Source organism: Ochotona princeps, chromosome 8 (assembly GCF_030435755.1).
Source record: "Ochotona princeps isolate mOchPri1 chromosome 8, mOchPri1.hap1, whole genome shotgun sequence".
Classification (NCBI taxonomy): Eukaryota; Metazoa; Chordata; class Mammalia; order Lagomorpha; family Ochotonidae; genus Ochotona; species Ochotona princeps.
The window spans coordinates 43,823,976-43,845,734 of record NC_080839.1 but is presented as its reverse complement, the minus strand read 5'-3'; the positions used below and the strand labels follow the sequence as shown (position 1 = coordinate 43,845,734).

Here is a 21,759-nt window from a genome sequence, read left to right as displayed (position 1 = left end):
TTCCCTCAGTTACAGTAATTGTGGAATCTGACAAGACTGGAACCCTCTAGGTTCTTGCTCTGTGATTGCCCAGAGAGCCATGGGCCGCACAAGCTGAAAGGGTGGTGTCTTGCACAGACAGAAGATGAGGACCCACAAATGTAGCTCTCCTCGGCAGGTGTTGGAGGAGCCCTCAACATGTGAGTGCAGGAGTGAGGCGACATGCAACAGACAACACTGGAGATTGGCTCTAGGCTGTAGAGATGAATCTGGGGGCATCAGAGCTTGCTGGCTGCCATCTACCCTTCTTTTTGTCGTCATCCCTGTTGCGTGATGCGCCATGCATTCTGGTGAATTCCTGCTAGCATGTCACTGCAGTAGCCTGTAATACCAGTCAAGCCATGGCCTCTCTTGAGTTTTAAAGGAAAGTCTGTTAAAGTGTAATTTAATTTTTGTTTTATTTACTGACTTAAGAGGCAGAGAGAGAGAAGTAGAAAGAGAGGCAAACTGCTCCCCACTGCTGGCTTCCTCGGCAGATGCCCGAAACTGCAGCAGGGGTTTCACTGAGGAGCCAGAGACACAGTCCAGTACTCCCACGAGGCAGCTGGGATCCAGTGACTTGAGCCATCACCACAGCCTTTCGAGGGTCTGCATTAGCAAGAAGCTGGAGTCAGAGCTGGTGCCACACACTGACCCAGGCACTCCAGCGTGGATCGTGGATTTCCTGATCAGCATCTTCACATTTTTAGAGAATTCCCGGTGTGTTTGACTTGTTTTCTTGTCTGTCAGACCAGATTCCAGCGGTGAGACTGTAAGTCAGACAAGGAGGTCCATCATGCTCAAAGAATTTCCCTATCTCTGAGCATGAAATCCAGACATTTTTCTGTGACCTGCCAGGCCCCAGATGACCTCAGCTCATAGCATTCTTGCCTTTAGCCTTATCTTTCCTGGGCAGGCTAAGATCATTCCCGCCTCAGGGCATTTGCACTTGCTGAGACTCTGCCTGAGAAGCTTCTGCTGCAGCTTTGCTCCTGCGTGCCATTTAACACGTGGGTCTTAGTTCACATGTACCTTCCCAGAGGGGCCCAGTGTGATCCCACAGGGACTTAGCCACACACCTAGCTTTTTTCTTCATGTCACTTATCAGAACATTGTCTGATTTTATTTATTCATTCTCTGTCATTCCTCACCAGAATATCATTGTTTTCAGGGAGGGGACTTTGGTCTGGGTCACTCATCACTGTGACACCAAATGCCACGTGCACTGGCTGGCATGGTCTGCCTTTCGTGACTATTTGCAAATCAAATGGATGGGTAAAATAAAATCTGAGACTGTCAGCTGCTAACCACCAAGCCTTCCATTAGTGCCTCCAACAACCCCTGGCCAGACCTTCTACCCCACCCAGGCTGGTCAGAGAGCTGCCAAGCCCAGGCTTACAGAGGAATAGACAAGGTCAGCAGATCCTTCCACTCCGCCCTGTAGTTGCTGGCCGCATTGTGCTGGCACAGCCTCCTTATCAGAGCCCTGCATCGTTCCTTAGCGCCTTGAGGAAGGGAGGGGTGGAGGGGCCGATGTCTCTGGGGTCTGAGCAGGCTGCACATTTGTCACCTGTAGCCCAGGTGCACAGCAGTTGGGCTTTGGAGCTGCTTTTGGGTACTTGCTCACTGTCTACATTCAGCTGCTGATAAGCATATGGAATCTTGGTCCCCTGTGAGCCATGCCTTTCAGTGACAGCATTTTTACTGTGGACTGTGAAAATGTTGTCACGTATAGTTTCCTTTAACCTTACTGATACAGGGTGGAAATGTTAAGTAACATCCCATCTTGTGGAAGAGTGGTGTTGTCCTGCCTGTGCCAGGATACGTCCTCTGAGCAGTGGATGCTTCTGTTGTCTTTGGAACAGTTCCTGGATCAATAAAGCTAAATTTAAGGTTTGGGGAAATACGAAAATAGAATAGAACTTTTCAGACCCAGATCTTTGCTGCTTAGTATTTCAATGATTTTGTTGAATCATTAAACTCTGTTCTCCTTGGCTATTTTAAAACCCAAATGGGGTAGTCAGGAGGCTCTGGTAAATTATATATTTCAAATTTTTAGGTTAAATTATAATAAAGACAGAAATACTATTCCAACTTTGGGTCTGGGTCCTTATCCACAGTACCAGTGATTATAGAGTGATGTTTTTCTCTTCCCAAAACTAATTAAACTTGCTCCTGTAACCTTAAACTTGTATATAACTGAGAGCTGTTAAAATAGATTTCCTGGATGCAGTGACAATCACATCGTTGATAAAAGGCCTGGTAAAATTGCGGGCTTGTTTGTTTTAAGCAGAGCTTTTGTTTTCTAAAACACAAATTTTCTTAGAAAGTTTGTTTCCTCACCAGTTCTAAATTAAAGCCTAACTCTTGGGTCTCAGCTTTCGCCTGCTGCCTATGCATTTCCTTTGCCTTCAGTTTGTGTTGGAGACCAGACCAACTGGCAAGAGTACCAAAGTGTTTAAGTGTGGTGGAAGGATGTAGAAATTTCCTCTCAAAATTGAGGGAAAGATTTGTGATCAGTTATTTTTTAAACTGGAAAATATGTGAAACAAAATCGACTATATTAGGGCCCAGCACAATGGCTCAATGGCTAAATCCTCATCTTGAAAGCACCTGAATTCCCCTACAGGCACTGGTTCGTGTCCCAACTTTTTTTCCTATCCAGCTCCCTGGCTGTGGCCTGGAAAAACAGCAGGGATAGCCCAATGCCTTGGGACCCTGTATCCAAGTGAGAAAGGAGGCTCCTGGCTTCGAATCAGCTTAGCTCCAGCCATTGTGGCCATTTGGGGAGTGAATCAGTGGATGGAAGATATCTCCCTCTGTCTCTCCTTCTCTTCATAAATCTAATAGATAAACATTTTTTAAAAAGTTGACCATTTTAATCATATGCACAGGTACACTTCAGTAACATTAAGCACATTCACATTGCTTTGAAACTGTTATCTCCTTCTGCACAACTTTTTTCATCTTGCAAAGCTATGCATCTAACAGTAACTCTGTGTCTTCTCCCTCTGCCACAGCAACTGCGCTTCTACTTTTAAAATTGTTTATTTACTTGCTTGCTTACTATTTTGAAAGGCAGAGGTAGAAAACGAGCGAGTAATCTTCGTTTGACTCCCCAAATTCCTCCAACAGTGAGGGCCAGGTCAGGCCAAAGCCAGGAATCAGGAACCCCATCCAGGTCTCCCAGTGGGTGACAGGGGCATAAATACTTGGGCCATCATCCACTGCCTCCCAGGCACATTAGTAGGAAGTTGGTTAGGAAGCACAGAGCAGCCAGTACACGAACTGGTACTCTGATATGAGATATGGGTATCCCAACAAGCTGCTTGGGATAGCCTGTTGCACCGTAACTCTTAATACCACTGTTTGACTTTCTGTCTCTGGGTTTTACTACTCTGGGCACCTCATAGAAGTAGAATCCTGCAGTACAAAGGGACTTCAGAAACTCTAAGGAAACATGTATGAAAAGAAAAGTTTTGTTTGGGTGCAATCATTTTGAAATCCAACCCTAGGTTTTTATGTTTTAATATCTGCTTTCCACATAACTTTTTAAAGCTTCCTTGTGTTTGTCCTTTCACAACTGATTTAGCATAGTGTCTTTAAAACTTCTTGTATGTTAAAGCATATGTCAGGATTTCTTTTCTGCAATTTGGTCTCATTCAGCTATATGTATATATCAATTTTTTTAAGGCAGAGTATCTTTTAAAAGGGAACTATTGATTTATCTTTATTGGAAATACAGATCAGATTTATGGAGAGAAGCAGAAATAGAAGATCTTCCATCCTCTGGTTCACCTCCCAGATAACCTCAATGGCCACAGCTGAGCCAATCTGAAGCCAGGAACCAGGAACCTTCTCTGGCTCTCCCACATGGGTGCAGGGTCCCAAGGACTTGGGCCATCCTCTGCTGTTTTCCCAGGCCACAAGCAGGGAGTTGGAGGGGAAGTGGAGCAGCCAGGATATGAACCAGTGCCCATATGAGATCCTGACACTTGAAAGGTAAAGATTGAGCCATTGTGCTGGACCCTACAATTTTTTTAATTGCTTATTTTATTTGAAAGAATACATAGAGAGGGACAAAGATCTCCCATCCTTCACTCCCTGAATGCCTGCAGCAGCTAGGCTTGGGCCAGGCTGAAGCCAGCAGCCAAGAATTCAGGGCAAGTCTCCCAGTTAGGTTTGGGAGACCAAAGTAATTGATCTGTCGCTTGCTGCCTCCTGGGCTGTGCAATAGCAACCCTCAGGTGAGGTGAAAGCAAGGTAGCGAGGCACTGCAGTCTGGGGGCTCCTCAAGCAGCACCTTAGCTCCTGAGCCATGCTGTGTTCCCGCTGTCTGTCTTTTCATCTGTTCTTGGGCTCTTGGATTGCTTCCAGCTTTTAGCTTTTGTGACTAATGCCACTATAATCACAAATGAACAAACATAAATATCTCTTTGAGGCATTCTCATTCTGTGGGATATATGCCCAGAAATTAGATTTCTGGATCATAGGGTGATTCTATTAATTTTTGTATATTCACCCAATCGTTTGCCACAAAAAGCTGCACTACTGCAGAAACAATTTTTGTGGTTCTTCGAAACTTGACGTCAGTCTTGACATCAGTGTTTCACAAGCCCGAGCAAGAATATACTACTTGCCCCATAAGTGCTGCTTCCTAGAATTAGAGACTTCGAATCTATGTGCATGCCTCTTGGTTTATGGTGGTCCAGTGTTTTTTAAAAAGTTGGGATAGAAAAGCCATGTTTTCCTCCTGGTCTGTTGTTGGTATGAGCCTTGTCCCCATAGCTGTTTGCTTAACATCTCACTCGCTTCTGCCTGCCATCTTACGGCATTAAAAAAAAAAAAAAGATCAAAAATAGAGTTTGTCTTGACTTTTGGAAGTTTGTCTTGCAGTTTTAACTTTTGGCTTTTGTTTTCTACTTGCTGATGTCACAGGTGGTTGAATGCCTGGTTTCTCAACTTAGCTCCTAGACAATACCTCTCATCACAAGACTTCAGGGCTTACACCAAGTCAGACAGTATGATAATTTCCAAGCCACAGAGCTGTAACATCCACATCCTCTCTTTGGTGAGCTCATTCCATGCTCTTCCATGTTTATCAGTTCAAACTTTGCTGCTTCTCATATTTGTCTTCCTAATTAGGGCTGGAAGGGGCTTCAGGCAAATCCTTATTTTTAATCTGTATAAATAGGTATCTGTCCTGATATTTTAGAGTGGTCACAACTTTGTATATCTTAGTCTTGTGTTAGGATTTTTTTAAATTATTTTTTAAAGGTTTGTCTTATATATTTTGAATGCAGGTTACATACACAGAGAGAGGGAGAGGGGAAAATGTGTGTGAGACAAAAAGAGAGAGAGCACTTCCATTCATCAATTCACTGTCCAAATGGCTGCAAGGACTGGGGCTGGGCTAGGTTGAAGCACGGAGCCTAGAGCTTCATCTGGGTCTCCCGTGTGAATAGAGGAGCCCAAGCACTTGGGCCAGTTTGTGCTGTTTTCCCAGGTGAGTTAACAAGGAGCTGGATCAGAAGTAGAGCAGTCAAGACTCCAAATGGCTTCCATTTGGGCTGCCAGGATTGTGTTATATGTATTGTTTAACTTTAATCATTTGGTTTATCTAAATTTCCCATGTTTTCTGCAATAAATGTGTATTACTTTCATGATAAAAGAAAAATAATAGAACTTTATCATTATTTTCATGTAAGAAGCAAGCCTAGATCTTTGCCCACATATGCACCCTGCTGCCATGGCTGTCCCTTCCTGGGTCAAGTGTGCATGATTGGTGTGTTGAGTGAGCTCCCTAAACTTGCCAAAGCCTGCTGCCACAGGGCCTGCTTAGGCCCCTCCTCTGTAGTTATTTTCAGTTAGGACTTCTACTTTCATACATCCATCTCTTAAGGAACTGTTTTGACCGTTCGTTTCCCCCTTTGTGCTGGATGGTTGACTTTTAGAGTATATACGGCCTTTACGTTTGCTTTAATTTTTATCAATAGGAAATATAGATGCAGAGAGAGTAAGCGATTTGCCTGAAGTGTCATGCAAACTTAGGTCTCCTGTCTTTTGATACCTTTCCTTACACTCTATTAGACCATGCTGCCTGCTCCCAGAGCTGCCCTGCAGCTCAGGAATTCTGTTTATCCTGTTCATGGACCAAAGTATTTCAGTAACATTTGAAGCCCCACACATATGCATTGTTTACTCACAGGCCTTCCTGCGGCTGAAAGCCCCCTTTTCTGCCTAGTCGTCTTTTTTAGAAGTTAGTCCTCCTTTATATACAAAAGCAATTTAGTTTGATTAGACACACACACACACAAATTGATTGTGATGAATATAGCTATCTAGTCCTGACAAACAACCCTTCCAGGTCATTCTTGTCCGCTATTTATAAGTGAGAAAACTGATACGTAGGAGAGTTAAGTAACAAATTCTGCCTTTTTTATTCTTTCATGTTACTTCTTTCTTTTGGAGTATTTGCAGACCCCAGGTAAAGTACTATAAAACGTAGCATCACAGATGGTAAGGCATGTAGAAGAGTACCCTCGCCAAACACAGGTATCCTTTTAGCACCACACAGATGCATGCAGAGGTACTTATGCATATGCAAACATTTGCAATCTGGAGTCGTCATAAGCACATGTACACAAATCCTCATTTCAAATTTGATGTAAAAACAACAATAAAAAAACAGAGGCAGCCTAGGAACCGATAGAAAAATGTACAGTTTTCTTCTATCACTTACGTGTCACTTTTCACATGTACTAAAATATGATGGTGTTAGTGGGTTGTGATTCTAGCATGGAGCTGGAACAATTCTTGTTAAATGTTTCTTGCGGTGATTACATGCAATCTATGAATATATGCTGGGTTTCCTTGATCTGTTGCCTTGACTAATTGAGAGCAAGAGTGTGAGTCTGTACATTTCAGGTTCACACTGTCCTGGGAGAGGGGTTTTTTGTGTGTGTCTAGAGAAGCAATTTCCCATGATTCATGCAAGATTTACTTTAAAAGCCCTGGGTTATTATATATCCATAAGTCATTATATGCTGAGGTGGTACATGATCCAGAGTTTGAATCTTGGAGAGGGAGGGAAGGAAATATGGTTATCTTCTTAGACTGAACCTATAAAATACATGAAATCTATTCTCTTTATATTAATAAAAATTTTTTGAAGAGTTGGAACATTGGATCTAGTGCTGTTGCTTTATAAATTCAGCTACTGCCTGCAAAGCCAGGCATCCCTCATGGAGCGCTTGGAGTCCCAGGTGCTCCACTTCTACTCCAGCTCCCTGCTAATGCACCTGGGAAAGCAACAGAAGAGGCTCCAGGAGCCTCAGCTCCTGAAAACATGTGGGAAACCAGATAACCATTCCAGGATCCTGGCTTTGACTTGACCCAGACCCAGGCCCTGTGACCATTTTGGGAAATGAACTCACAGATGAAAGGTGTCTTTCTCTGTCTCCTCCCAAGAAGTTGGAATCTTAAAGAACATGTCTGGTAAAAGAGAAACCAAACACACCAAAAACACTTTTGACAGTTTCCTATATTAATCACTCTTTTCTCTGTGCCATGCTTCCCTGTGCCATTGACTGTAGTATGTTTTTAATAAACCTGTGAGATAAAGAATGGGTTAATATGAGGGATGTCAGGATCAGCCCATGATGGAGATGGGAGGCCTCCGGGCTCCAACATTTATAGATTCTCAGCATCATATAGCTTTCTTCTTGCCTCACATTATATTTGGCTCCGAAGTTCTTTATCTATAGTACGAGTGGGAAAACATCTCTCCTAGAGGCCGCTTATGCAGAATCATTTCGTCTGGACCTTCCAAGGAAACTATAGGCGAGCCTTGAATTTCACTGAATGCATAGCAGGATAATTTTTAAGTTGGTACTTGTGTATGGCCCATGCACGATATTATAAATATCCAAATAGCCCTTGTCAGGCAAAAGGTTCCTCATCCCCAATTTATAGTGGCCAAAAATGACATTATTTTTAGATGTGATCTGTTGTAAGAAGCATTACATTTTTTTTTTAAAGATTTATTTTATTTTTTTATTACAAAGTCAGATAAACTGAGAGGAGGAGAGACAGAGAGGAAGTGGAGCTGCCGGGATTAGAACCAGCAGCCATATGGGATCAAGGCGAGGACCTTAGCCACTAGGCCACGCTGCTAAGCCCAAGAAGCATTACATTTTAAAGCAATCAAAGCTTTAGTTAAGCCTGAAAAAGGAATCTCTAGTGTGGTAGAATATCTGAGTATTTGTTGTAGCTAATTCTGTTACTTGCTGTGAGATCTTGGACACACTGCTTTTTGCCTTTCTTGATCTAGTTTTTTCGTGCATAACTGAGAAGGCTGAATTGGGTAGGATTTGTATTTCCTCCCAGTGCCAACATGCCTTTAAAAACTTAACCGTTGTGCTTGGGACTGTGTCCCTGGGAACTTGTCTTTATGCTGTTGGAAACAGGCAGTCCCTGTAGGTAATGTGTAGGGAGAACTTGAAGATGAGTCCAGGTTCTACCATTCTCTGTCTGATTATCCCTATTTCTTTAACTGTGCTGGTGTTCCCAAATTTGATGGGATTTTGGAGGGCGGGTTAAAGCCCTTGTTGTGATGGTAACTGGAAGGCAGCCATTGAAGAGCTGGCAGCCATTCTGTATTGGAAGAGTACTGGGAGCTTTGAGCATGCTGGCCTCCTGACACTGGTGGTCTTCTCCCTGGCTTTACTCTGTCCTCTGCTTCTGCTTCCCACATTGCCAAGTGGACCACACAGAAGACTCACAAACAGCCTGCTTCTGTAGGTTTAGTCAGGAAGTATGCTTTCTTAAATTTGACACATTAGCCCCATCCCTACTCTCTTCCATTTCGACCCACAACGTGCATGTATTTGTATGTACACAGGTGCTTTTTTTTTACCTACTTACATACTTTCTGCTAGGGTCCACTAAAGGAATTAGATTCTTGTTGAAGTACTTGACATGTTCCAGCTAATCTTTCATCTTCCCCCATCAAACCAGAAGACACAGGAGTGGCAGAGACCTGGGAAGGAGCCTGAGAATTGAGGCTACAGAGGTCAATAAGACACCCTCTCTGCTTTTAGTCACATTGTCAGGACTACAAGAGAAGTGAGAGCCATCTGCTCCAACAGTATCTTAATGTGTCAGGGAGGGTGTAGAGAAGGCTTAGAGGAGGTGGGGAGCTGTCTTCATGTGACAGGTGAGGAAGTAGTGTGAGAGGAGAGAACTGCACCGTGGTCGCAGTGCATCACCAGACGTTAGAATCCGATTCTGAAAGACTGTTAGCCTGAGTTTTCACACCTGGGCAAACAGCTGGATGAACGATGAGCAAGTAATTAATTTGGAATCTTTATTTTTTTTTATCCATAGCATTACAGAATTGCAGATACATAAGTGCTAAATGAGTTGAGCAAATTGCATTTTTAAATGAGTTTTTGGAGGAAGAATAAAAAGTGTTCATGATAATGAAGTGGCAGACTTCATAAGAAAACCATCTTCCGTCAAAGATAGTTGAACATCTTGTCCTATAATGAAATATGTTCAGTGCAAGATTAACACTGATGTGATTATACATGTATAGCATGCATGGATCCTGCCCTACTGCTCTTCTGTCCTGCTATTGAGAAGTCCCTTTTTTCTTCTTTCCTTTCATCAGTGAAAATTAGGTATAAATGAGGCATGTAGCATATTGTCAGTTAATTCAAAAATACTCACATTCCGTTTACCCCAAAGAGGGGGAATTGGCTTTATATGTAAAAAAATTTCTTCTTCTGCAGTGTGTTCATCATTCTGAGGTTAGTTATTTGCCAAGACCCTGAAATCTATTCTTCATTTGGATGTGTGCAGTTATGGATCACCTAAGATTTGCTTCCTATCCTTCCATGAATTTTAGTTTATTTGTTGCTTATCTCAATTCCCAGCGACCTAGAAGATTACAAAGCCATTAAAATGTTTCATACAGATACTGAACTTTGTTTCTGCAGTTTCTCAAGCAGACTCTTTAATTATACTTTTATCAAAATGGCATTTTATTTCTGTAATAGAAAAAACATTGCTGATGTGTCTTTTGCTAGGAAGTTATACAATTTGTGACCTCTGTCTCAAGTAACAGGAAGTATGAACTCTAAATTCATTCCTTCCTGTAAGATTCTATGATTCATGGCTTTGTTTCAAGTTAATATTCTACTTTTAATAAGTTAAAGGTTAATAGAGAATTACTGGGCCCTGCACAGTGGCCTTGTGGCTAAAGTCCTCACCTTGAACGCACCGGGATCCCATATGGGCACCGGTTCTAATCCCAGTGGCCCCACTTCCCATCCAGTTCCCTGCTTGTGGCCTGGGAAAGCATTCGAGGATGACCCAAAGCCTTGGGACCCTGCACCCGCATGGGAGACCTGGAGGAAGATCCTGGCTCCTGGCTTCAGATTGACTGAGCTCTGGCCATTGCAGTCACTTGGGGAGTGAATCATAGGATGGAACATCTTCCTCTCTGTCTCTCCTCCTTCTGTATATCTGACTTTGCAATGAAAATAAATAAATCTTTTTAAAAAAAAATAGTGGATTACTGATGGATCCAGGCTAAAGGAATTGTTTTGGAAGGAATCTCTATGTGTGCACATTATCATAGTTAACAGAGGTGACAAATGTGGTGTCTTCTCATGTCTTTTAATGTCTTGGCCAGAAGACAGGCACAGCGTCACAGTCCATCTGCAGGCTTAAGTGAATTTGTGAAATTTGACCGTGGAATAATTGAGTACCAGCCTATCACAGATGCACAGCTGCTAGTTAATAAATAGCTTGTGAAGTTAACATTGTTGTGGGTGAATGGATTCTCTCTGAGTTACAAACTGTGTTTAAATACAAGTTAATCATAAAAGAGAGTCAAAACTAAGTCCAGGAAGAGAAATGAATTTTCAATGACTTGTGTATAGAAGCTATGGCAGTTTAATTGTTTAATAGTTCAAACCTGAATCAGTCACATGTCTGTTTACTGGTAAATGGACCAAAATGTGGTACATCCATACAGTGGAACACTGCTCAGGGTGAAACAGAGTGGACTGCTAATGCATGCTGCAGAATGGACAGATCTTAATACAGTTACTCAAGTGAGAACTACACACAGAAGACCACATACTATATGGTTCCCTTTGTAGAAAATTCTGGAAACGGCATAACTATAGGACCAGAAAGCAGATCCAGGATTGTGAGCATTTGGGGAGAGAGGAAGCATTGACTATGAAGGGACACAAGGGAACTTTTTAGGGCATTGGAACTGTTTTAACTCAGTATGTTAATGGTAATTATATTAATATACATGTAATGGGATTGTATGTGCTTAAACTTGGTGACTTTCATTATATGTAAATTATACCTCAAAAGCAAACCTATGACAGCATCTTGAAGGCATTACAAATAAATGCTTTGGTTGGGAAAGTAATCTTTTTTTAATCTTTAAATTTTGAAAGCCTATTATTAACAATTTACTAACATTAGTCATTTTTATGGTGAAGCTATATCAAATGTTGGCCTCTAAAACGTCTTAGAAAATGGTGAAAGATCTGCTTGCTTTAATCTCACTGCACTTTTTCTTTGCCTCTCTGCCCAATCCAGAAAAACTAATTGAGGGACTCAAATCACCTGACACTTCTCTTCTGCTCCCTGACCTCTTGCCTTTGACAGATCCTTTTGGTAGCACTGCCGAGGCTGTGATTGGTAATGTCATTGTCTCTGTTTCTTTAGCTGTGCGTGGGGTGTGCATGTGTGTGTGTGTGCACACGCGCGTGCACATGCTTCAGGTGTGAGAAGTTCCTGGTTAACAGGAAGAACCCTAGGGAAGAGCAGAAAACAAAGCCCCTTGATTTTCGAGCCATGTCTTGTGCTAACCAAGAGGGCAGGGCTCTGTGTTCCTGCTTATGATCATTCCCGGGAAAGTGTTCTCTGTTTTCAGGAGCATAGCATTGTAATGTTTGTTTTTCTTAATAACCTAGAATTTCTCCTAAATGTGCAGGAATATAGAAACATTCACATATAGCTATGGAAACTTCATGAAAAAAAGTTGGCTTCTTAGTCATCTTTGTTGTACTTTATGGAATTGAACAAATTCTTCTTTATAAGGACATGTACATCCCAAGTGCCAGTCACTTGACCCAGTGATGAAGCCTTCTGAGAACCAGAAGTGAGGACAGGACTGGGTCTGCTTCCTGTTCTGCATTTTAACTTCACTGTACTCCAGCAGCAGTACAGGCCAGACCCACAGAACGTTCAAGGCTCCTGTACTCCAGGAGAGGCCAGTCATTCACAGTATAGTGATACCTTTGGACAAAATGTCCCAGAACTCAGAAATGCTATAAACTCACGGAGTGGTACGCCTCCAGCTGCAGGAAATCCCCTGTTGCAGAATGGGAACTTGGCAGCTACATCACAAGATAGGCTTTGACTTGGGTTAATGGCCTTGCACAGCACACAGGATGTTTGCCCCCAGGTTTGGCCTTTAAGGAAAGCAAAATTAACAGCCTGTCTCTTCTGATATGGAAGGGGTTTGCCAAGTGACTGATATTGTGAGAAGCAATTACCACCGAGTCTGTCCTCAGCGGTTACTCTTGTACGTTCATGCTCCGGCATGCAAAACAGTACAAATAATGGAAGTCACCTACAATGTCTTGTTTGGAACTGGCATGCATTGTCACCTGTAGAAGAACAACTTCGCTGCATTCCCTCCAGAACTTTCTGACATCCTTTCCTGTACCCTCTCCTCTCCTTTCTTAATGCTATGTTACAAAAGAAAAAGCTGATGTTGCTGTTGAGAGTCTCATACCAGGACTGGAGCCCCCAGCTCCCCAGCGCCTCCCATCTCAGACGGAATCAGTGACTTCCAACCGCACAGGTCAGTCAGGTGTCTTGCGGCTGCTGGGATTGGGTATTGCCAGGGCTCTTCAAGCCACTTGTTCTACCTGTGGTAGATTATCCTGTGCTTATTTTGCAGCCCAGGCCCTAATTTTTCCTGGAGAATGGGTGACCTGACAGCTCCAGCATCTAGATATGGGGTGGAAGGTTTCCTTTCTAAAGAATTGAGTACTTTTGGAGCTCTGTTCTTTGCAGAGTGAGCCCTGGATTTTGGCTACAGTATTTTCTTATTCAAGATTGTGTTCACTGGTAGCAAGTGCCCTCTGCCTCCCCAGTTGCCGAATTCTGCTGAGGTGTGAGGTTGCCCTAAACTCCTCAGAGTTCCTGTCTATCACTGTCGGCAGGTGCACGGAACTTCCCTTTATATGGTGACATCCAGCCCACAGCCAGGAGCTCTCAGCATTTCTAGGTGACTTGTTATATTATGGCACTGTTGAAATTTCCGCTGATTCAGTATTGCTTTCACTCTCATTTCAAAACTTTCTTAGGATGCCTTAACTACCCATAAATAACAGATTTGACAGCATTAACTCTTATTGAGTTCTTAATTACCTCAATAAAGTGACTAATTTTTTAACTGAGAATAGAAACAATTACAGGTCTGGTAAAAGTGAAAAAAGAAGTTACCCCAAAAGATATTGTGGCTCCCTTTCCTTGACCTCATTTGCATGTTTTCTGCTAGAAAACTCTCCCAGAAAACAATTCCTGTGTTAAAAATCTTGAATCATTAATTATGTGTTCCATTCTTTTACTAAAATTGAGGGGACAGGCATTTTGTGTGGGACTTAGGTTGACATCTGAAAGAAACGACACAATCTTATCAGCCTGCTAATCAGTTTGGATACCACATTGTAGAATAGTTCTCTTCCATGAGTTTTTGGGGAAAGTGAAACCCTAATTGCAAAGTCTTTTTTCTGAAATGATACCTGCTGAGAACTGAGTTTCCTAAGTTATATTGGTGTCCAAATAACAGACTTGTTTTAAAAAAAATCTCCTGGGTTATAGGTGAATGATAACAGGAATTTGGAAATGCATGTTTCTGTAGATGGAAACCCACAGAACTCAGCAAGTTTCTTTTGGTTTTCTTTCTCCCACTTCTGCTTGATTGTGTGTATGTAAGTGCAGTAATGTAAAGGCTGAGGTCTAATCCCATGATGTTATTGTGTGTGCCATTTAATGTCATCACTGACTGGGGATGCTGTTGAACTGAACTCAGATTCTCTCACCGGGGAAGATTCCCTGCTTGATTGCTCTCTGCTTCCTAACCCTACTACTGACCTTCTGGACGAGTTTGCCCCCATAGCGATCTCTGCTCCGGCCCATAAAGGTAAATTCTTTCTTCTTGTCAGACCCACACATAGTAGGAGGACTGAAGAACTGCTGAGAGTTTTCCTTATCAAAAGTCTTGGCTAGTAAAGTTTTTTATCTACCTCTGTATATGTAAGACTCGAGTTTGTACTCTTAGCCACTGTGCTGTAATAGCTTTCAGTAAGGATAATTTTTAAAGCTTAGACAATAAATAAATATAGAGAAAATAAAAATAATACAAACTAAAAAAAAAATGGAGAAGAAAGCTTTTGCTTTCTGGCAAGAAGCTGGTGCACAGATTATTCTGTGTGACACCTTTATACTCCCGCCAGGTAAATTCCTGGGCCACCCCTCACCAACTGTGTTGGCCTTAGAACTTAAGATTGTTTTATCAACTCTTAATTCAATCCTTTTGAATAGCAATGACAGCAATTAACAATAACAAAAAAAACCAGGTATTGTTCTTCAAATGCATCCATCAACAACGAACTTGTGAAAATCTTGTATTTTGGTCCAAGTCATGATTGATTCTGTCTAATCTGCCATTTTCATTTCTTAGTCTTAGTATTAGTATTGGTTTGAAACTGGCAGAGGCAGCTTGAGTTCTGCTCATTAACGTGTTTTATGACAGTGAGGGACATCATGCTTGACTTGCTCTGCAGAGGCATTTACTTTCTTATTTCTGTGCTTGAGAAGTAGAGATTAGCTTTCTAGGAGGATAGAATACATCAAAAAGCAAATTTTCAGAAGATTAAAAAGGAGGCTTCCCTAAGATGACTAACAATAGTTAGCCCATGGTTTGCAGTAAAAATAGCCGAGTTTTTGTTTGGCTCCTGAAATAATGAAAATGTTTATTTCCCTAGGCTGTGTAGAGGAAAGTTATCTATTTGAACAGTTAGTCTGATAGGACTGTGGTAACAGCAGTGTGTAATGTCAGAAAAGTGTGACTTGCAACACAGGTACTCAACTAGCACTCACTGCAGGATCCCCTTAATTACCATGGAAAACAGTCTACCGAACTTCTAGAGAGCTCAGCACAAGTGATCTTGGGCCCTGAAGTTCCCTGAAGCATCGGAGCTGTGTCAAAAGTCCTTGTTCCAAGTCACAGAGCAGTAAATCCTTCCAGAAGAATTTTTTAATCTTGTATATAATAATTACTTCTTTTAAGTTCCTTTAAAATTTTTAAAATATTGTTGGACCTCTATTCACTTGATAAAAATGACAAATGACTAATTCCAGTGTCTTTGGGATTTAGTGACATTGAAGAGCTACTTCACAGTATTATAATTAATGGTCTTATAAATGGTAGAGAGAGTTTCACTAACTCCCCTTCCTTAGTTGTTTCTGAGATTCTTCACCGGGCCAACTCTAAAGCAGCTTTCCCTGTATCACTGTATTTTCCAGTTTTGCTATTTTTATTTCAACTCAGAACAACAAATACCTTACCTTTAAAACCAAACCAGCAGTGGCTGTACAGTGGGGAACTGTCTCTTTGGCATTCTGTCATTGCTAATCTCTGCCTCTGTTGTTTCTGCTTGTACACTTGCATTCTGTATTAAAGCTGCAGAAGATAGTAATCTCATCTCAGGTTTTGATGTCCCTGAGGGCTCGGACAAAGTCGCTGAAGATGAGTTTGACCCAATTCCTGTACTGATAACCAAAAACCCACAAGGTAAGCAAGAGGACGGGGAAAAGAGAAGAGCTGAAGATGAGCTCTCGTCAAAATAGTAGTGTGCCTGATGTGCAGGAGAGGACCTTGGGGGTAATAACAGTCACTGTCGGCTGGGCCAGAATAGGTGGATGAGATAGATATGGAGATAGAGACTGCAAAGCTTGGCCATGATTTTTTTTTCTCACTTATTAGCAAGAAGTAGTTTGCAGTTTTACTGAATGATAACTTGTAACTTACAGAGTACCAAGCCAAAATTAAAGCGATCTTTAGTCAGTGCAAACCAAGATATGTATCTAAAGCACTTAACATTTTTACCATGATGAGAACAACTTGGAAAATCTTATGCCAGAGAGATTAACAGTGGTGCTTTGGTATCATCAGCATTTCTGGAACACTGGGCAGATTGAAATCATGTGAACGTGCCATAGCACACTGAGCTGCTGTAGGAGTGTCTACTTACTATTTTTAAAAGTATGTTCTTATTTCAGTGTCTTAATGCCTAATTCCTCCCTAGAAAAAAATGTATAATTTTTACTTTATCAGGCATGTGATTTGATGTTCTTAGGGAGTTACAGATAGCCAGCCTCTCTCACGTTAAATACGTATTGATTTGAAAACAGTGTCCTGTTTGTGAGGTGATCTGCCTATCCTATGCTTTGCACAAAGTGCCTGAACTTTGGGTGGGAAATAGTGGGTGACTAATTTTATATTTAAAGATCAGCATGAAAGAGTTTGCAAATGTTAAGATGTTGCTTCTCTAGGCTTTTCTGTTTCTGTTTCTCCTTTGCTTGCTCTGCACATCTAAACCTCTATGTTTTGTACTGAATTCCTATCTCTCCACTTCCAGGTGGGCACTCTAGAAACAGCAGTGGGAGCTCTGAGTCCAGTCTTCCCAACCTAGCCAGGTCTTTACTGCTGGTGGATCAGCTGATAGACCTGTAGCCGTGACCCAGTAGCAGATGCAGTTCTGTAACCTTCATGCCGTAATACACATTTTCATTACGGAGTTATGAGAAAATGATTTTTTTTAATCTGCAAATAAGGGGCCCTCTAGCCCTTTTCCCACCCCTTGCCTTCTCCTATAGAAATGATAAGGAAAGAAAAATCACTTTGGCCCTCCAGATAGTCCTTGGCCAGTTTCTCCCTGTTAGGTTGCCATGTTTTCTCATTACCCTTATTCAATAGCATTATCTTAAGTCAAGCACTAGGTGCCGTGAGCTTCACCTCTGCTGGAATTGATTCCACCAAAAGCTTAACAGTAACTGAAATGAATGAATATGACACCTTGGTCTCGTACTTAATAAGAATGGCCTCCCAAGTCAGTGTCTCATTTGGCCAGATGCTAATGAATGGGTTTTCCTGTTTTTGCTTTTTATTCTTATACATTCTCATGAAGACATGGCTTCATCAGTTGGTCTTCTCTCTAGGCAGAAACCTGGAGAGATGGGTGTGTGGTTTAAGAAAGGCTGAAACTAACTAGCCGAGGTGGTAGTATATGTTTGAGAATAGGTATGAGCCCAGCTCTAGCCAACCAATTTTGATCTTGTTTGGACATAGACTTAGCCAAGGGATTTTGCACCCCACACAACCTGCCCAGCGTTTGTCCAGCTTTCTGGCTTGCACTGAACCATGATTTCCCAGATCTGCAGACGTGACTACAAGTACTGAGACCCCTGGATAAAGTGTGTATGTTCTGTAAATCCCAATTATTGCCATCCTTATCGTGTTAACTGTCCCAAGCTGGGACCAAAATGGTAGACCAAAACAAGACAATGGTGGTAGTGTGATAACTTTTATTAGAAGACTTTTCACTGGGGGGCAGTGAAAAGGGGGGGGGGAATTGTAGCAGAAACAGATGTATTTTTCTTGTGATTTTTATTTTGAATCAAATATTGTAAATTGTGTATAAATGAACGCGCTGACTAGTTCTGTTTCCACTTGGCGTTTCAAGTTCAGTATCAGGTGTCTGTACAGGGTTATGATTCTTTCCCTTGTTTAACTAAACAGCGAAACCACAGTGTAACATATGGAATCATTCTGAGTAGACTTGTGTGTTGCTATAAGCTTCCAGCAGGTCCTCTGTCTCTGTAGAATAAGCATGTTATTTCTTTTCCAATAATCAGAAATAAGTATGCCGACAAGCTAGGCACAAGTAGACTGTGGCTACTTACCTTTCTTTCTCTCTGATGTTTAAATTGAAGGCTGCAGCCAATGGAATCTGTTCAGTTGGTTTTCCCTTGGCTTTCTAGATTAAAATTTTAAACAAAGCATAGTTCTTCACTAACCTTAGACTATTGTTCATAAAAATCAATAAAGGCCCCTGCACTGACATAACAACATGCCTCGTGGTCACCCTTTGTACATGTACTGACTCATTAAAATGTATTTTTCTTCTTACATGGAAAGCTCTTTTATAAAATCACCCTTTTGAGAAGAGGTGGGCACAGAGAACCCTGGTTTCTCTTCCTTGAGTGCCGTCGTCTGTGATCAAAAGGGAAACTCATAGTCGATCAGAGTTATGCCAATAAAAGTCCAAGTCCATTTGCCATTCCCCTATCTAATATTTTTGTTTCTTCTTCCCACATTTGCACTTTAATGGGAGGGGGGGTAGTAAGTTTCTCAGCAACAACAGCCTGCAAAACTGCACTGTATAGGGCAAGCTTTGACCCCAGCTATGGAGAACAGCTTTGAAAGGCATCTGAGAAGTCTGAATCCTTCAGTCTTCCTGCTGATTTCAAATACATCCTATGCTGCTCAACACTAGATGAGCTTAATACAGGCATCTGTTATGTAACACCATTTCCCAAATTGAGAGAGGTACAAGCTGCCTGCTAGAGATAAAAAAAAAAAAAAAAAAAAAAAAAAAAGACATCCATGAAGAGCTTCCTGTGAGTGGGAAGCAGTGAAAATAGGACTTGGCTTACCCCTTTATGGTCAGGAAAATTGCTATAGGTCCAATTCGTACCCTCTTTCCTGGCCATAAAAATGTACAAACTAATAAAGAAAATATTTATTTTTACAAAAGGATATTTTAGTTTTATGTTTTCATATTTGATTTTTCTCATATATAACATCTTAGAAATATAATGAAATACTAATTACTCACTTGAAACTGTGAAGAGAACTATTAGAGGTTAGGTGTCTCTACACTGCTTCTTTCATGCATTACCCCTAATTACATTGAGATATATTATCTAGTCTTTTGCTCAGTAACGTTTAATGGAGATGGTTAAGAGAAATGAACAGACTGGAAGCCAGAGGTAATGATGAGACCCTGAGGGAGATGGCAGGAAACTCCATTTAGCCTGTTCTTTAGGAGCAGGGCCTGAAAAGGGGAAAACTATTTTCCTAGTAAACAGTATGTGTGAGTGATTTGGTAAGCGGGGTCTTCTGTAGTTTTCACATCAGCCCTGAGCTGGAAGAGCTTCATTTGAGATGTGTATTGCATACTAGTAATTGGTAGACTCACGGAACCATAGATTTAAGAGATACCGTAGAAACATTCGTTAGTACATCCATTTCGTTTCACAGAATGAGGCAGAGTGTTAGAGGAGACCTGAGCAGGGCAGGCCAGCCAGGATCTCCTCACTCTTGCCAATCATTAGCCGAGTATCCATCAGCAACAGCTTCACCTGTCAGACCCACTGGTCTTTGCACAACAGTGAGTTTGAACTAGATGGTCTTTAAGATTATAGAAATATAAGGCCCCAAGAATATGCTGTGAAGCTGAGAAGGACTATGAAGGATTTTCACATAATGCTGATGTTAGCGTGTCTTCAGTATTGCTGCCATTACTGTAGCAGTGCATTTTAGAGAACTAGATTGGACATTTGCTCACCTGGCTTGCCCAAGTCATCAGAATTTTAGATATATGGCATTATAAGTGTGTATTTTTCATTTGCTTCTATTCCAGCTGTGTGAGAGCAAAAACTGTATCAGGAAATGTCACAGATTGTTTTTCCCCTTATTTAAATAACAAAATCACCTAATTCAAGTCCCAGTGTTATTAAAATATAGGTCTCTGAGGAGACTAGATTTAAATGGACAATTCTAAATACATATGATTAATAATTGATTTAGCATCACATAGGAATTTTAACATCCAGTTGAGTATTGCTGTCTTCAAAGATGTCTGGTTGGGGACATAGCACTTGTCCTAATGATGTTGTTATCATTGAAATTAAGTTGCACTATCTAACTAGTTCACCTCCAGCCTATTCTCTTTCTTGATCTAAATTTTTACAAGTCTTGACTTTGCACACCAAAATCACCTCCACAGACAGAGAGAGGTTACTGTTGAAAATAATGAAAAGAATAATCCACAGAAAATAGTCCAAGACAAAGAATTTGTTTTTCTCCAGATTCAAGATTTTTGTTTTGGTTTTAATACTTCTTTCCTCCTCTTCTGGTAGCTAATCAGTCATTGTGACTTAAGCCAACATAGCCTTATGTAGGTCAGCAGTTCTGCCTTCGGCAGCGCTGTAAATATGAGAGCCTCTTTGGGGCTCATAGCCTAGAGAGGAAGAGAGAAAACTGCTTCTAGATGCATGCTGTGGGTATCTTGGGCTAAAGTCAGCTGTCCCACAGAGAGGTTTCTCTGTAACCCAGAAGTGGTTCTTTTGCCTATAAGAACAGGGCTTCAAAGCCACTAACTAAAATTTTGGGAAATAAATAGCAGCATTGCACAGTGTACTGAATTAAACAAAACACAGGCAACCCAGCAAAACAGAACTATCACATGAATATTTAGAATGTATTTCAGCAACACAGAGTTAATCTTCTCCATTTCCAAGCTAGTGATGTTTCTGAGGTTGGATATGCCTGCACTTTTTGAACAGAGATGAATCGAAGATGGCCTCCATTTCCAGACTTCTGAAACTAAGATGGATGAGGGAGGCTCCCTGGGTAATGCCAACCTATGCAAGCAAAGTTACCAGATAGTGGTAGTTGCTAGAATGGAAAACACTTTCTTAGTTCCCTTTTTGGTGTAGTGTCCTGAATTTATTCTTTCACTGTGAGCATTCTTTTCTGCCCATTGCACCCTTCTTGTGAAGTGAATGTATATTTACCATAGGTCTTCAACCTGTCCTCCCTCAAAAAGAAAAGGAAAGAGATGTACATGAAGCTATCTTATGCAGTAATAATGTGAAATTTGAATATTGCTACGCAAGTATTGTACAAAAAAACAAGTCTGTAAACAAAGTTCTAATGTAAGCATACAGGGGAATAAAGACTTTTATCTGTTTAAATGGGAGCATGATATTTAGAAATATAAATAGTTTAATAGCCATTGTTTTCCTGAGTTGAAAATTCATTTACAAAAGAATTTAATCACATTGATGGGTGGCAGTAACTACCAGTATACAAGAAAAGGGTGGATACATGTGACAGATATGCTGAGGACATTTTGTTGAGTCAAGGCCATCCTGGAACACAAATCCCCTAGGATTTGAAGTACCTGTCTGTGAGCCCACATTTCATCTAATCAGATTCAGGGTTGTAAAATGGAACACAGATTTACAGCTACACGCCTCTCATAATCATTAATATACCAGACCAATTTAATTAAGCATTTTATGTGGGCAAGAACAATTTTATACTTGGTGAAAAAATTTTCTTATTTTATCACTTTGTTGGCCTGAGAGGCAGAGCATCATAAGCAGTGCTGCTTGCTCCATGTCCCTTATTCTCCAGTGGACATATGGTCAAACCACATGTATCAGTTTATCATCTAAGCCTAAAGGTCATGAAAATTTTGAATTCGCTATACATTGCTTGATAACTTCACAATACTTTGGTACTCCTTCTAACTGTTATTCCAGTATACAGTATGGAAAAAA

The 21,759-nt window shown here is 41.2% G+C and overlaps 1 protein-coding gene across 9 annotated transcripts in view; it reads left to right on the top strand.

Annotated features, from left to right (window-relative positions):
- The window catches only part of AAK1 (AP2 associated kinase 1), a 170,747-nt gene that overhangs the window by 144,130 nt on the left and 4,858 nt on the right, over nt 1–21,759 (top strand). For 4 of the 9 annotated variants that reach the window (XM_058667913.1, XM_058667914.1, XM_058667915.1 and 1 more), the window contains 4 exons: nt 11,647–11,748; nt 12,818–12,919; nt 14,156–14,266; nt 15,809–15,919. The exons of 3 other annotated variants lie outside the window; for them this stretch is intronic. In XM_058667913.1, the coding sequence (XP_058523896.1) occupies nt 11,647–11,748; nt 12,818–12,919; nt 14,156–14,266; nt 15,809–15,919 (426 nt within the window). Of the gene's footprint in view, nt 1–11,646; nt 11,749–12,817; nt 12,920–14,155; nt 14,267–15,808; nt 15,920–16,766; nt 18,900–21,759 lie in introns of those variants that run through there. 2 more of the 9 variants (XM_058667921.1, XM_058667916.1) reach the window with 2 other exon arrangements.